Below are 13,012 nucleotides of genomic sequence, written 5' to 3'. Positions count from 1 at the left end.
CATATGGTTTTTGCTTTTAATTCCGTTTATGTGGTGAAGCACATTTATTGACTTGTACATAGCAAACCAACCTTTCATCCAAGGAATAAAGCTTTCTTGATCACGGTGAACTAACGTTTTGATGTGCTGATGGATTTGTTTGCTAGTGTTTTGTTGAGGAATTTTTAAGTCTATGTTCCTTAGGGATATTTGCCTGATGTTTTCTTTCTGTGTTGTATCTCTGTCAGATTTTTGTATTTAGCTGATGCTGGTTTCAAAGAAGGAGTTAGGGAGGAGTTCTCCTCAATTTTTTTTGAAGCGGATTCAGTAGGATCAATAGCAGTTATACTTTGTACATCCGATAGAATTAGACTGTGAACCCACCTGGTCCAGGACTCTTTTTGGTTGGTATGTTCTTTATTATTGATTCAATTTCAGAACTTGATATTGGTCTATTCAGAGTTTCAATCTCTTCCTCATTCAATCTAACAAGATTGTGTATTTTCAGGAATTTATCCATTTTTTCTATGGTTTCTAATTTGTGTGCAAAATGTTGAATAGTAATATCTGAGGATATTTTGTATTTCTGAGGAGTCAATTGTAATATCATTTTTGTCATTTCTGATTGTACGTATTTGGATCTTCTCTTTTTTTTTGTCTTTGTTAATCCAGCTAGCAGTCTATCAATCCTATTTATATTTCTGAAGAACCTATTTATGGCTTCATTGATCTTTTTAATTTAAATTAATATTTTTCTTTTTATAGTAATGGGGTCTTGCTATGTTGCCCAAGCTGCTCTCAAACTCCTGGTTTTAAGCAATTCTTCCATATCAGCCACCCAAACTGCTGGGATTACATGCATAAGCCACCACACCCGACCTCATTAATCTTTTGTATGGATTTTTACATCTTAACTTCATTAAGTTTTTCTCTAAGTTTAGTTATTTATTTTCTTATGCTAGCTTTGGGGTTGGTTTGCTCTTTCTTTTTTTTCAAGTTTGTTTAGATTCAGTGTTAGATTGTTAATTTGAGATCTTTCTACCTTCTTGCTGAAAATCTTCAGGGATATAAGTTTTCCCCTTAACACTGCTTTGGCTGCGTCCTAGGGATTTTGTTAAATTCTGTCCCTATTTTCATTAATTTCAAATAATTTTTTGATTTCTGACAATTTCAATGTTTACAAACAAGTTATTCAAGAGCAAATTGTTTAATTCCTATGTATTTGTATAGCTTTGAGAGATCTTGATATTGAATTCTATTTTTATTTACTGTGGTCCACAAGTATGCTTGGTATGATTTCAAGTTTTTTAATTTATTGAGATTTTCTCTATGATCAAGCAAATGGTTGATCTTAGAATACATTCTGTGTACAGATGAGAATATATATTCTGTGGTTGTTTGGTGGAGTGTTCTGTAGATGTCTATTAGGTCCAATTAGTCAAATGTTGAGTTTAAATCCAGAATTTGTTAGTTTTCTGCCTTGATGATCTGTCCGATACTGTCACTGTGGTGTTGAAGTATTCCACGATTATTATATTTTTGGCTAAGCCTTCTTTTTTTAGGTCAAGAAGAACTTGTTTTATGAATCTAGGTATTCAATTGTTGGGTGCATATGTATTTAGGATAGTTAAGGCTACTTGTTGCATTGTACCCTTTATAATTATGTAATGCCTTTAATTGTCCTTCTTAATTTTTATTGGTTTAAAGCCTGTTTTTTTCTGATATGAGAATAGCTACTTCTGTTCTCTTGTTTACCATTTCCATGCTAAACGTTTATCTAGCCTTTTATTTTGAGCCTGTGGCTGTCATTACATGTGAGATGAGTCTCTCGAATAACAGATGGCTTAGTCATTTCTGTTTACCAAGATTGTCACTCTGCATCTTTTAAATGGGATGTTTAGCCCATTTAAGGTTACTATTGATATATATGATTTTGATCCTGTCATTGTGTTGTTAGCTAGCTGTTATGTAGACTAGATTGTATAGTTGCTTTGTAGCGCCTGCGGGCTATGTGCATAAGTGTGTTTTTGTGGTAGCAGGTGTTATTCTTTTGATTTCATGTTTAGCCCTCACTTCAGAACCTCTTATAAAGGCTGGTCTAGTTGGAATGTATTCCCTCAGCATTTGCTTATCTGAGAAGGATTTTACTTCTTCTTATGAAGCTTAGTTTGGCAGGATACAAAATTCTTGGTTGAAATTTCTTTTCTTTAAGGACATTGAAAGTGGTTTCCCATATCTTTCAGCATGTAAGGTTTCTGCTTAGAGGTCTGGTACTAGCCTGATGGAGCTCCCTGTATGTAACTTGACCTTTATTTCTAGCTGCCTTTAAGATTTTTTCTTCTGTGTTGACCTCAGTGAGTCTGATGACTATGCACCTTGGGGATTGGACATCTTGTGTAATACCTAGGTGGAGTTCTCTGTATTTCTTGGATTTGCCTGTCAGTCTCTTAGTAAGATAAGAAAAATTTTCGTGAACTATATATCTTCAAGTATATTTTCCAAGATTCTTATTCTCTCTCCTTGTTCAGAAATGCTAATGAATCATAGATTTGGTCTCTTTCCATAATCTCATATTTCTCAGAGGTTTTGTTTGTTTTTATTAACTCATTTCTCTTTATTTTTGCCTGACTGAGTTGATTCAAAGAAGCGGTCTTCAAGCTCTAGATTCTTTCTTCAGCATGGCCTATTCTGCTGTTGATACTTCCAGTTGTATAATGAAATTCTTGTAGTGAGTTTTTCAGCTCTAGAAGTTCAGTTTGGCTCTTTCTTAAGATTGTTATTTTGCAGCCTGGGCAACACAGAAAAACTCTTTACGAAAAATACAAAAAGTTAGCCAGGTGCCCTCATGTGTACCTGCAGTCTAGCTACTCTGGAGGGTGAGATCACCTGAGCTCAGCAGGTTGAGGCTGCAGTGAACCCTGATTTTGTGACTGCACTCCAGCCTGGGTGACAGAGTGAGACCCTGTCTCAAAGAAAAAATTAAAAAATGATGGCTATTTTGTCTTTCAGCTGTTGGATTATCTCACTGGATTCTGTGGATTCCTTTGATTGTGTTTCAACTTTCTCCTGCATGCTGATGACTTTCCCTGCCATCCAGCTTTTGAAATCTATGCCTGCCATTTCAGCCACGTTAGAATGGTTAAGAACCATTGCTGGGGAGCTAGTGGACTCATCTGGAGGTAAGGGAATGCTTTTTAGATTGCCTGAAATTTCCTGTGCTGATTCTTTCTCATCTGTTTCTTTAACTGTGGTTTAAGTTGAGTACATTCAATTGGCTTTATTTACAGACAATTCTAGATGACCAGGACTCTGTAAAGGATCTGTATATGTGGGTCAATTATTGCCCTTGGATCCACAGGTGTATACATTAGCTCGATATATTTTTGGTGTTGTAGCTTGGGCTGGAATCCAATAGATGGCACTTAAGAATAATGGCCAGTAGCTAAGCTAATACCCAGTCATGTGGCTCTTTTGAACTACCTTGTATTCGTAGACTTTCTCTGTGGTGGCAAGGGAAACAATCCCCTCACCACGTCTACTCCTGGGCCGTGGGGGAACCCCTCTGATGGCTGGTGCTGCATCCACTTATTTTTTGTTAGGGCCTCCAGGTGGCAGGGCCCCCTTGGGCAGAGGCTGTGGTAGGGAGATATGAACATGCTCTCTGAAATGGCCTTGAGAAGGGAGGCACACTCTGTTTCCTCATTGTCCCAGGAATGCATGTGTCTCACCTTTCTCAGTGTTGTGAGGATGGGGGCTCCTCCTCCACTTGAGTTCCAGCCACAGATCTTGGCTTTGTACTCCAGTTGCCTGCTACAGACCTGGCAGAACTGGGATGTTGCTTGGGTCTGGGTTCTAGAAGTGATGAGAGATCCAGTGTGCTCCACTGTCCCCAGGAAAGTACTCAGGTGCAGCAACTCACTAAGGGTGTGCACCCACTCCTGCAAGGAAGCTAGGCATAGACCCTGTGAGGGAACAGCAGACAGAAGAGGTTGCAGAGCAGATGCCCTCAGTCCTGTGGTGAAGCTGGACACCCTCTCTCCTGGCTTAGAGATCAGCTTGGGAATGCACCTCCTGGACAGGAATGGTGAGCCCTGGGGGATGGGCTTCTGTGGTTGCTCTCTGCTGGAGATCCAAGTGTACAAAAGCTCCCAGGCTCCATGCCGTCCAAAGGCCTGTCTCTGCCCACTCTCTAGGGAAATGCCCCTGCTAGCTGACATGTCCTTGGGGGATACAGAGTCACCTGTAGCTAGGATTCCAGAGGTCTGCAGCAAGAGTGAGCTGTCCCTTAGTTCCCTCACTCACCCCTTTCTCAGAAGCCAATTGGAGCTGGAACTGGCCCTGGCTTTGGGGTATCCTACACAGGATTCCCAGCTAGCTTCATCCCTCTTCTGCCTTGGTTCCTGCATCACTTCTCCATCCACTCGTAGCATTTTCTCTCTGAAGATCTTCCCGAATTATGGTGGTTTACTTGATAATTTTGTTTCTCTCAGTAGGAGTGGCATTTTTGTGACTGCATCTGGTTGGTCACCTTTTCTCTGTGTTCAATTTGAAGAATGTTTAGGACATGTTTTGCTGGACAACTCTTTAAAGCACACTGCTGAGCACTTCTACTGGGCCCATTTTGAGACTGAAATTGCAGAGCTGTTGAGAAAATAAATGTGGGATACAGCTTGAATAGAGATTCTCATTTCAATATTTGTCATTTAAAGTATTCCTCATTATTATCAATATAAAGTGAAAATGCCATACCCACAGTTGTTCTGCTAATCATTTTCTCTACTAAGCTGAAGACTCACAGAAATGGGATTTTTATAGTAGCCTCCAGAGACACTGAAGTGACAGTGCTATCTGCATCCCAAATACGAATGTGTCTATCACTGGCAAAATGAATTAGTATGACTAAAACTCAAATGAATTTTATTTCTACCTCCCTCCTCTCTTTCAGAGTAGTTATCTCATTTTATGGTTATTGCTTTATAAATTTCCTGCTTTTGACATTGTAAGCTAAGCAAGGATACATTCTATATGTATGTTATTTTACATAGTTTTCACAGTACTTAGTACAATGTCTGGTTCATGGTAAACTGTTAATAAGTATTATTTATTGAATGTGTGTGTGAATGAATTATAAAACGAATCATACCATGATCTCAGTTGCTAAAACAATGCACTATTAAATGGAGAGCAAAAATTTTACACTAGAGAACTAAAGCCCACAATATGAATAATTAAATGATCCATTCTAAAACAATGGTCAATGACTGAGCAAGCAATATTCAACCTGTTGGGAAATTTTAAAGTTTGGTAATTGATTAATCATCCTACAAAAAGCATTTATGAATACCTAGTATGTACTCGTTCCTGGGATAGGCTCTAGGATAGTAATTTCTAACAGAAGCAGTACCCAACTTCCAGTCCCATACCAAGTTGTGTTTTGCAATTTATTTGATTTCTCTTTTTGTTGTCAATCATGATATTTTGTGGCCAGGAGCCAAGAATTCTAGATATCTTACAATTTGTAGGATAGTCCTTCACAATGAAGAATTATTCCAGGCGCTACAGGATTTTGAAATATTTTGCAAGACATTTAAGTACTGTATTTCATTCAATATAAGATAGCATTGATTTTAAGATGTACTATAATTTTATATGTAACTGAGCAGAAAGAATTCTGAGAATAATACTATGACACAGCTCCTTCAGTATAGTTCTGAACAGTACACACATCAGTCTCAACAACTCTTTTTCTTCTGAAATTTCTTTAAACTACTCTGAGTGGTCTACAAATTTTCCTCCTTTTCATTATGCGGATGGATCTACAAATTCTGCCTTCTGTTGCACTGAATAGCATATGATAGTTTATCTTTGCACATATTTCATTAAGAAAATGTAAGATGACATTTATTTATGGTGTCTTCTTTTTTAATAAAAAATGTGCTCTATAAAGCAGTTTGAGGTTTTTCTGGGAAAAATACTCAATAATAGTTATTCTTCCAATGACAAATACTTTGTAATTTCAAAATGATGTCCACTGTCTTGCTTCCATGCTTGTGAATATTTATTTGTTTGGATGCTGATTCATAACATAATCTCTTTAAATAACATTATATATAGCAATTAAATTCAATACATGTAATACTTGCAAAGCAGATAACCCAACTGAAGTGATGAGAATATGAACAACTGATCAAGTTTCCTCATTTTGGCTGCAACCTGGTTGAAATAGACTGTAAGAAGCCATTGACTCTAAGATGAATTTTCTAATTTCTAAAAGGTTAAAATAGGTCTAGAGACAATAGATGAAAGATTTGTTTTTGTAATTATTTGAGTCCAGAATCTAAATCCATTTAACTAAAATATGCTGATTTTTTTCAAGAATGCAAATACACTATGTAAATCACAATAAAATTACCCTTTGCTTTGTTCAGGACTAACCAAGGTTATTCTTCCTTCTGGAAAGGCTATTTGTGATACAGTATTTGATTCTTTGAGGTCACATACCTATAACTGCATTAGCAGCTACTGTATTCATTGTGCTTCTTCATATAGTTGTGAACATCTACTAATTTAAGATTTGTTATCCTCAGTGTTTTAGTCTCATTTATTATACATAATTTTCTTATTACTCTTATGCTATGCTGAGGGCATTTTGTTGATTTATTTGAGAACAGAATGCTGATTTATAATATTTATAGAAATATACAAAGCATATTTCAAAAGGCTATAGCTACATTGTATATTGTGGTTAATATTTAAATACTGTTATAGTGATATTGTTTATGTAACACTTGACATTCACTCACCTTCTTTATACAGATGTAGGTTTGAAATGCATGCATTTTTAAAGGGTATATAAACTTTCAGTCTTCTTAGTTTTTTCATACTGTTAGAATTTTTACACATTCTTATTCACATTAATGGTGTTGTTTTTCTAAAAAGGTGGGCCTTTTTTGCTAAAAGAATTATCCCCAGTAGAAACTGTTCTTAATGATGCATAGTAACTGATAGGATACTAATGGGGTTTTGATCTTGTTCTTTTTTCACTTGAAGCACAAACAAAAAACTTTCACCACAGCAGTCAGACCATCTCCAAAAGACTGATCAAACTCCGAAAATATGCAAAGGCATTTCATATAGCCATTTCTAATTTTAATAGTTAGATGAATGCTATAGCCTTCAATCTGAAAAGCTTCAGCTTTGACATCACGAATTATCTTAACTTTTTGAATGTTCTGAACTTGGAGAAATGTCTAATTTTCAGTGCCTCAGTGAGATTTAGGTATATACGAACATCTTCCAAAATATGTACAGGCACTTGGCTTCAGGTCTGTGATGTATGGAATCAGGTGATGCTAAAAGGCACCCAGGGCCCCACGTTTCCTGACCTTTGGTAAAGTTTACTTTCCACCATTAAACTGGCAACTGACATGACATCAGAGCTATCAAAGGGAGATTTTTTTTTGAGTTCTAAGCACACTGATGATTCTTTTGTCATCGTGGTTGGTTTTCATTGTCAATAACTTTGACAATTGGTCTTCTCCTTAACCTGAACAATCAGAATTCATCTCTTTGCATTCTGTCTCAAATGTCTCCACTGATGTCTGCCATAAGCTGGTTCCAAATCTGCATCTCCTGGTGGGGAATCCCAGACTGCCCAAAAAGATTCTGAGATCCACTGGCATTCCAGATTTTTACTCCCTTGGAGACAATTACTTAGCATCTCTGGGTAAATCATATATATAACATAGTACCATAGTAACTGCTCTCCAAACACCTCTGCAGGATACAGATTTGGTTGCCAGCAAAGAAAAGTCTTCTGTTCAAGGCTCTGCATGCTGAGCATGCACAGGGTGTTGGTGTGTCCTCCTCCTGAAGCCAGGTCACAATACGCTTGATCTTCCCTGGGTACTGCGGTTGGCCTCAGGGATGCAACTCTGACCTCTGGTCCAAAAAGGTGAATGTCAAGAATCTGTGCTACACTCTTGCTGGAAAAGCCATCAGGCCTCTTGATATTTTGAGCTATCTTTATGGAGGATATATTAACTATGGATTTCATTTTAGGAAAGTAAAAGGACTAAATATAAATAGGAGGACTTGGTCTGATAAGATTGAGAACCACTGAACATACATCTGATATTCCTGCTAATAGTGTCATTGAAGAGTAGACAAAGACAATTGCAGCAAAATGGGAAAACCATTGCAATAGTGGTAAGCACATAGTGCTATAAAAGCATGCAGGAGAGCACTTAGGATAGACTGGAGAAGGGCCAGGCAGGGCTCCCTAGGGGAGGTGATTTTTGAACTGATATATAGAAAGATTTGGAATTATCCAGGTAAATAAGGGTAATTCTAGGTAGATGAAAAATGCCTTGGAGCTGTGAGATGGCACACCATTTATACAGATCTACAAATGGATCCAGCAGTTGGATCAAGGAAAACAGTAGTGTTTTGATTAGATAAGATGCCAAACTGTTCATAGGCAATTCTTGCTCCTCCCTCCTGAGACTCCATTAGAATGAAATAAATCATTTCCCCTTCCCTCTGACTCCCATGCACAGTAAGTGTAAATCCACGAGAAAAAGAGAATGAGAGAGGGGATGTTAGTAAATGAAAGCTTGTTACAGTTTGTGAATGTAAGAAGTTAATAGAAGCAGAAATGTTATCTAAAATATTTTGAAGTAAGTGTGATGCAGGGTCCAAGCAATCAGAAATAACTGCCTGCTATCATGCAGAAGAGTTTCCTGGGAACTCTCTGCTGAGCCAGTTGTATGCATAGTCTCTGTCACCCCTTGGCTTCTCTAGATGTACTTTCCACTAAACTTTTAGGGCTGAGAGGACTCCCTTGATTTTTGACTTCCGGATGGTTCAGCTAAAGGAGGTATCATGGGTGTCAGGATCATTATTCTACTGTTCTTTCCATGCTGGGCCATGGTTTTGTGTGCCTGCTATCCTCTACCTAGGACCACAGTTTCTGTAGGGTAATCCTTTTCTATAGCTGTAACTCTTCTTGGTTACACCAATGGTTTCCTTTCTTGCCTCTTCAAGCTTAGAGGAGGTAGTAGCTTTCTAATCATGATGATTCTTGTATCTTGCCCCATCCCTTGTTGGTTGGTTTCCCTTAACCCTCTTCATGCTGCTGTAAATGATCTCTTCATTAAATCCTTCAATGATTCCATTTTTCGTGTACCATCTGCTTCCTGTGAAGTGTTTGTGTGGTTTCATGTGAAAAAGGGGCTTCCCAAGGCGAGGACATGGTGGCAGGGGGTGTGCAGGGATTCTGGAGTGCTAGCTAATAACTAAGAAGGACAATAGTATTTCTATTTCATGAGCTGCCATGGCTAAACTGGTGAATGTCAGTTAAGTATCAGTTCTGGATAGGATAAACAGTAGAAGCGTATACAGAAGAGGAAGCCTTTTGTTTGTCCCCTCAAATGCACAAAGGGTCAGGATGGTATATATTTCAGGATATACAAAGTAAAGTCTAGAACCATAAATGATACAAACAAAGGAATGGCTTACATGAACCTCAACTTTTATTTCTATCCCTATGTACATTGAACCAATAACTAGATGTGTAGCTTTCATACAAGAGATTGTAGGTTATTTCTCTATAGGAATTGAATAGTGAATATTTGAGATTAAGGGAAAATTCAGGAATATTGATTATAGAGCTGTACTCAAGGATGATTAATCTCTATTCCCTTTATTCCCATTCACTTTTAATTACACATATTCCAGTCAGGAGCCTGGAGAACTCTTCTATAAAATAGAATGGCTCCCAGGAAAAGTTTTTCACATATTGATGTTTCAAAATTACCAGTAAAAGTGTGGCTCCCACCCACTCAATCCAAAGTGAAACATATGAGTTGACATACCTCATCCGTATTAGAAAGCTGCCTGTTAGCGTTTTAAGCTTTCATTTTTAATATGTACTTAAACCAAAGATCTCTTGGCATAAATGTAAAGCCTCATAAATTAAAAACAAACAAGCAAAATAAACATGCAGAGAAAGTGCCTAGAACAAAAATTTATAAATCAGAATTAACTGCTCCCAAATAAAAATTTCACAGCTCCCATTAATATTTTAAGGTTTGTGAGAACATATCGTAACTATTAAAATGTCCCAGAAAACAACTTTAAAAATCAACATACAGGTAAGTTAAAATCAGGTGGCCAGAATAAAACAGAAAAGAAGGTTTGGAACATAAAGTCAAGAAAATTTCTCAAAATACAATAAAAGAAGAGGTGGGGACTACCACCAACATGGCCAAATAGGAACAGCTCTGGAGTGCAGTTCCCGGCAAGAGCAACACAGAAGGTGAATGATCGTATTTCCAACCGAGGTACCAGTTCATCTCAGTGGGACTGGTTGGACAGTGGGTATAGTCCAAGGAGGGCAAACTGAGGCAGGGTGGGGTGCTGCCTTGCTTGGGAAGTGCAGTGGGCTAGAGGATGCCCCCTCCTACCCAACAGAGGCCATCAGGGACTTTTCCAGCCACTCCAGCACTCCAGTTCAGATACTGCACTTCTTCCATGGTCTTTATAGCCCACAGACCAGGAGGTTCCCACTAGGCTAACAAGTGCCACAGGTTTCCAGTACAAATCTGGGTGGCCATTTTAGCTGGTGCCTGGAATGCGTGTGAGACAGAGCTGCCCATTCCCCTGACAAAAAGGACTGGGAGCCAAGTGATCTGGCTTGGTGGGTCCCACCGCCACAAAGACCAGCAAACTGAAACCCACTGGCAGCCAGCACAGTAGTTTAAGCTCAACTTGGGATGGTCTAGCTCAGTGCGGGTAAGGGCATCTGCCATTACCAAGGCAGTTCTAACCTTACCTGTGTAAACAAAATTGCAAGAAAGTTTACACAGCAGCTGGGTGGAGCTCATGGCAGCTCAGCAATGCCTCTGCTGGCAGACTGTGACTGGACTCCCTCCTTGCTGGGCAGGGCATCTCTGAAAAAAGGCAGTAGCCCATCAGGGACTTACAAATAAAGCAGGTACCCTTCTGGGATGACACTACCAGAGGAAGGAACAGGCAGCAATCCTTCCTGTTCTGCAGCCCCCACAGGTGGTTTCCAGGCAAGCAAAATCTGGAGTGGACCTCCAGCAATCCTGCAGGAGGGGCCTGATTGTTAGAAGGAAAACTAAAAACAGAAAGAAATAGCTTCAACATCAACAAAAAGGACATCCACTCAGAGACCCATCAGAAAGTCACCAACTTCAAAGACCAAAAGTAGATAAATCCGTTAAGATGGGAAGAAACTAGTGCAAAAAGGATGAAATAAAAAACCAAAATGCTTCTCCTCCTCTAAGGGATCACAACTCCTCACCAGCAAGGGAACAAAATTCTGGATGCAGAATGAGTCTGACGAACTGACAGAAGCAGACTTCAGAAGGTAGGTAATGACAAACTTCTCTGAGTTAAAAAAAAAAAACATGTTCTAAACCAATGCAAAGAAACTATAAACCTTGAAAAAAGACTAGACGAAATGCTAACTAGAATACCAGCTTAGTGAAGAACATAAATGACTTGATGGAGATGAAAAACAGCATGAGAACTTCACAAAGCATACACAAGGTTCAGTAGACCAATCGATCAAGCAGAAGAAAGGATATTAGAGATTGAGGATCAACTCATTAAAATAAAATGAGAAGAAAAGATTAGAGAAAAAAGTGAAAAAAATGAACAAAGCCTCCAAGAAATATGATATTATGTGAAAAGACCTAATCTGTGTTTGATTGGTGTACTTGAGTGTGATTGGGAGAATAAATCCAAGTGGAAAAACACTCTTCGGGATATTATCCAGGAGAACTTCCCCAACCTAGCAAGGCAGGCCAAGATTCAAATCCAGGAAATACAGAGAACACCACAGAGATATTCCTCAAGAACAGCAACCCCAAGGCACATAATTGTCAGATTCATCATGTTTGAAATGATGGAAAAAATGCTAAGGGCAGCCAGAGAGAAAGGTCAGGTTACCCACAAAGGGAAGCCCATCAGTCTCACAGCAGTTCTCTTGGCAGAAACCCTACAAGCCAGAAGAGAGTGGGGGCCAATATTGAACAAACTTAAAAAAAAAGAACTTCCAACCTAGAATTTCATATCCAGCCAAGCTAAACTTTATAAGTGAAGGAAAAATAAAATCCTTTATGGACAAGCAATTGCTGAGAGATTTCACCACCACCAGGCCTGCCTTACAAGAGAACCAGTAAACATGGAAAGTAACAACCAGTACAAGCCATTCCAAAAACGTACCAAATGGTAAAGACCATCAACACAATGAAGAATCTGCATCAACTAATGGGCAAAACAACCAGCTAGCATCAAAGTAGCAGGATCAAATTCACACACAATAGTAACCTTAAATGTAAATGGGCTAAATGCCCCAATCAAAAGACACAAACTGGCAAATTGGATAGAAAGTCAAGACCCATCAGTGTGCTGTATTCAGGAGACCCATCTCACATGCAAAGACACACATAGACTCAAAATAAAGGGATAAAGGAAGATTTACCAAGCAAATGGAGAGCAAAAAAACAAAACAAGACAAAACAAAAACAGGTGTTGCAATCCTAGTCTCTGATAAAAAAGACTTTAACCAACAAAGATCAAAAGTGAAAAAGAAGGGCATTACATAATTGTAAATGATCAATGGTAAAAGGTAGAAGAGCTAACTATCCTAAATATATATGCTCCCAATATAGGAGGACTCAGATACATAAAGCAAGCTCTTAATGACCTAAAAAGAGACTTAGACTCCCACACAATAATAGTGGGAGACTTTAACACTCCACTGTCAATATTAGACAAATCAACGAGACAGAAAATTAACAAGGATATCCAGGACTTGAACTCAGATCTGGACCAAGCAGACCTAATAGACATCTACAGAGCTCTCCGCCCCAATTCCACAGAATATACATTCTTCTCAGCAGTATGTCAGATTTACTCTAAAATTACACATAATTGGAAGTAAATCATTCTTCAGTAAATGCAAAAGAACGAAAATCATAACAAATCTCTCAGACCACAG

At 38.5% G+C, this 13,012-nt stretch overlaps 1 protein-coding gene across 2 annotated transcripts in view; it reads left to right on the top strand.

The window, feature by feature from the left end:
• The window catches only part of LOC144582182 (uncharacterized), an 81,087-nt gene that overhangs the window by 35,125 nt on the left and 32,950 nt on the right, over positions 1-13,012 (top strand). For both annotated transcript variants that reach the window (XM_078369822.1, XM_078369821.1), the window contains exon 2: positions 2,989-3,158. Coding sequence is in view for 1 of the 2 variants with exons in the window: in XM_078369821.1 (XP_078225947.1) it covers positions 3,050-3,158 (109 nt within the window). In the remaining variant the exon portion in view is untranslated. The remainder of the gene's footprint in view (positions 1-2,988; positions 3,159-13,012) is intronic.

The sequence above is a fragment of the Callithrix jacchus genome, chromosome 4 (genome assembly GCF_049354715.1).
Source record: "Callithrix jacchus isolate 240 chromosome 4, calJac240_pri, whole genome shotgun sequence".
NCBI classification, from domain to species: Eukaryota; Metazoa; Chordata; class Mammalia; order Primates; family Cebidae; genus Callithrix; species Callithrix jacchus.
Note: the sequence above shows the minus strand (reverse complement) of the source record. Positions and strands in the feature narration are given on the sequence as shown.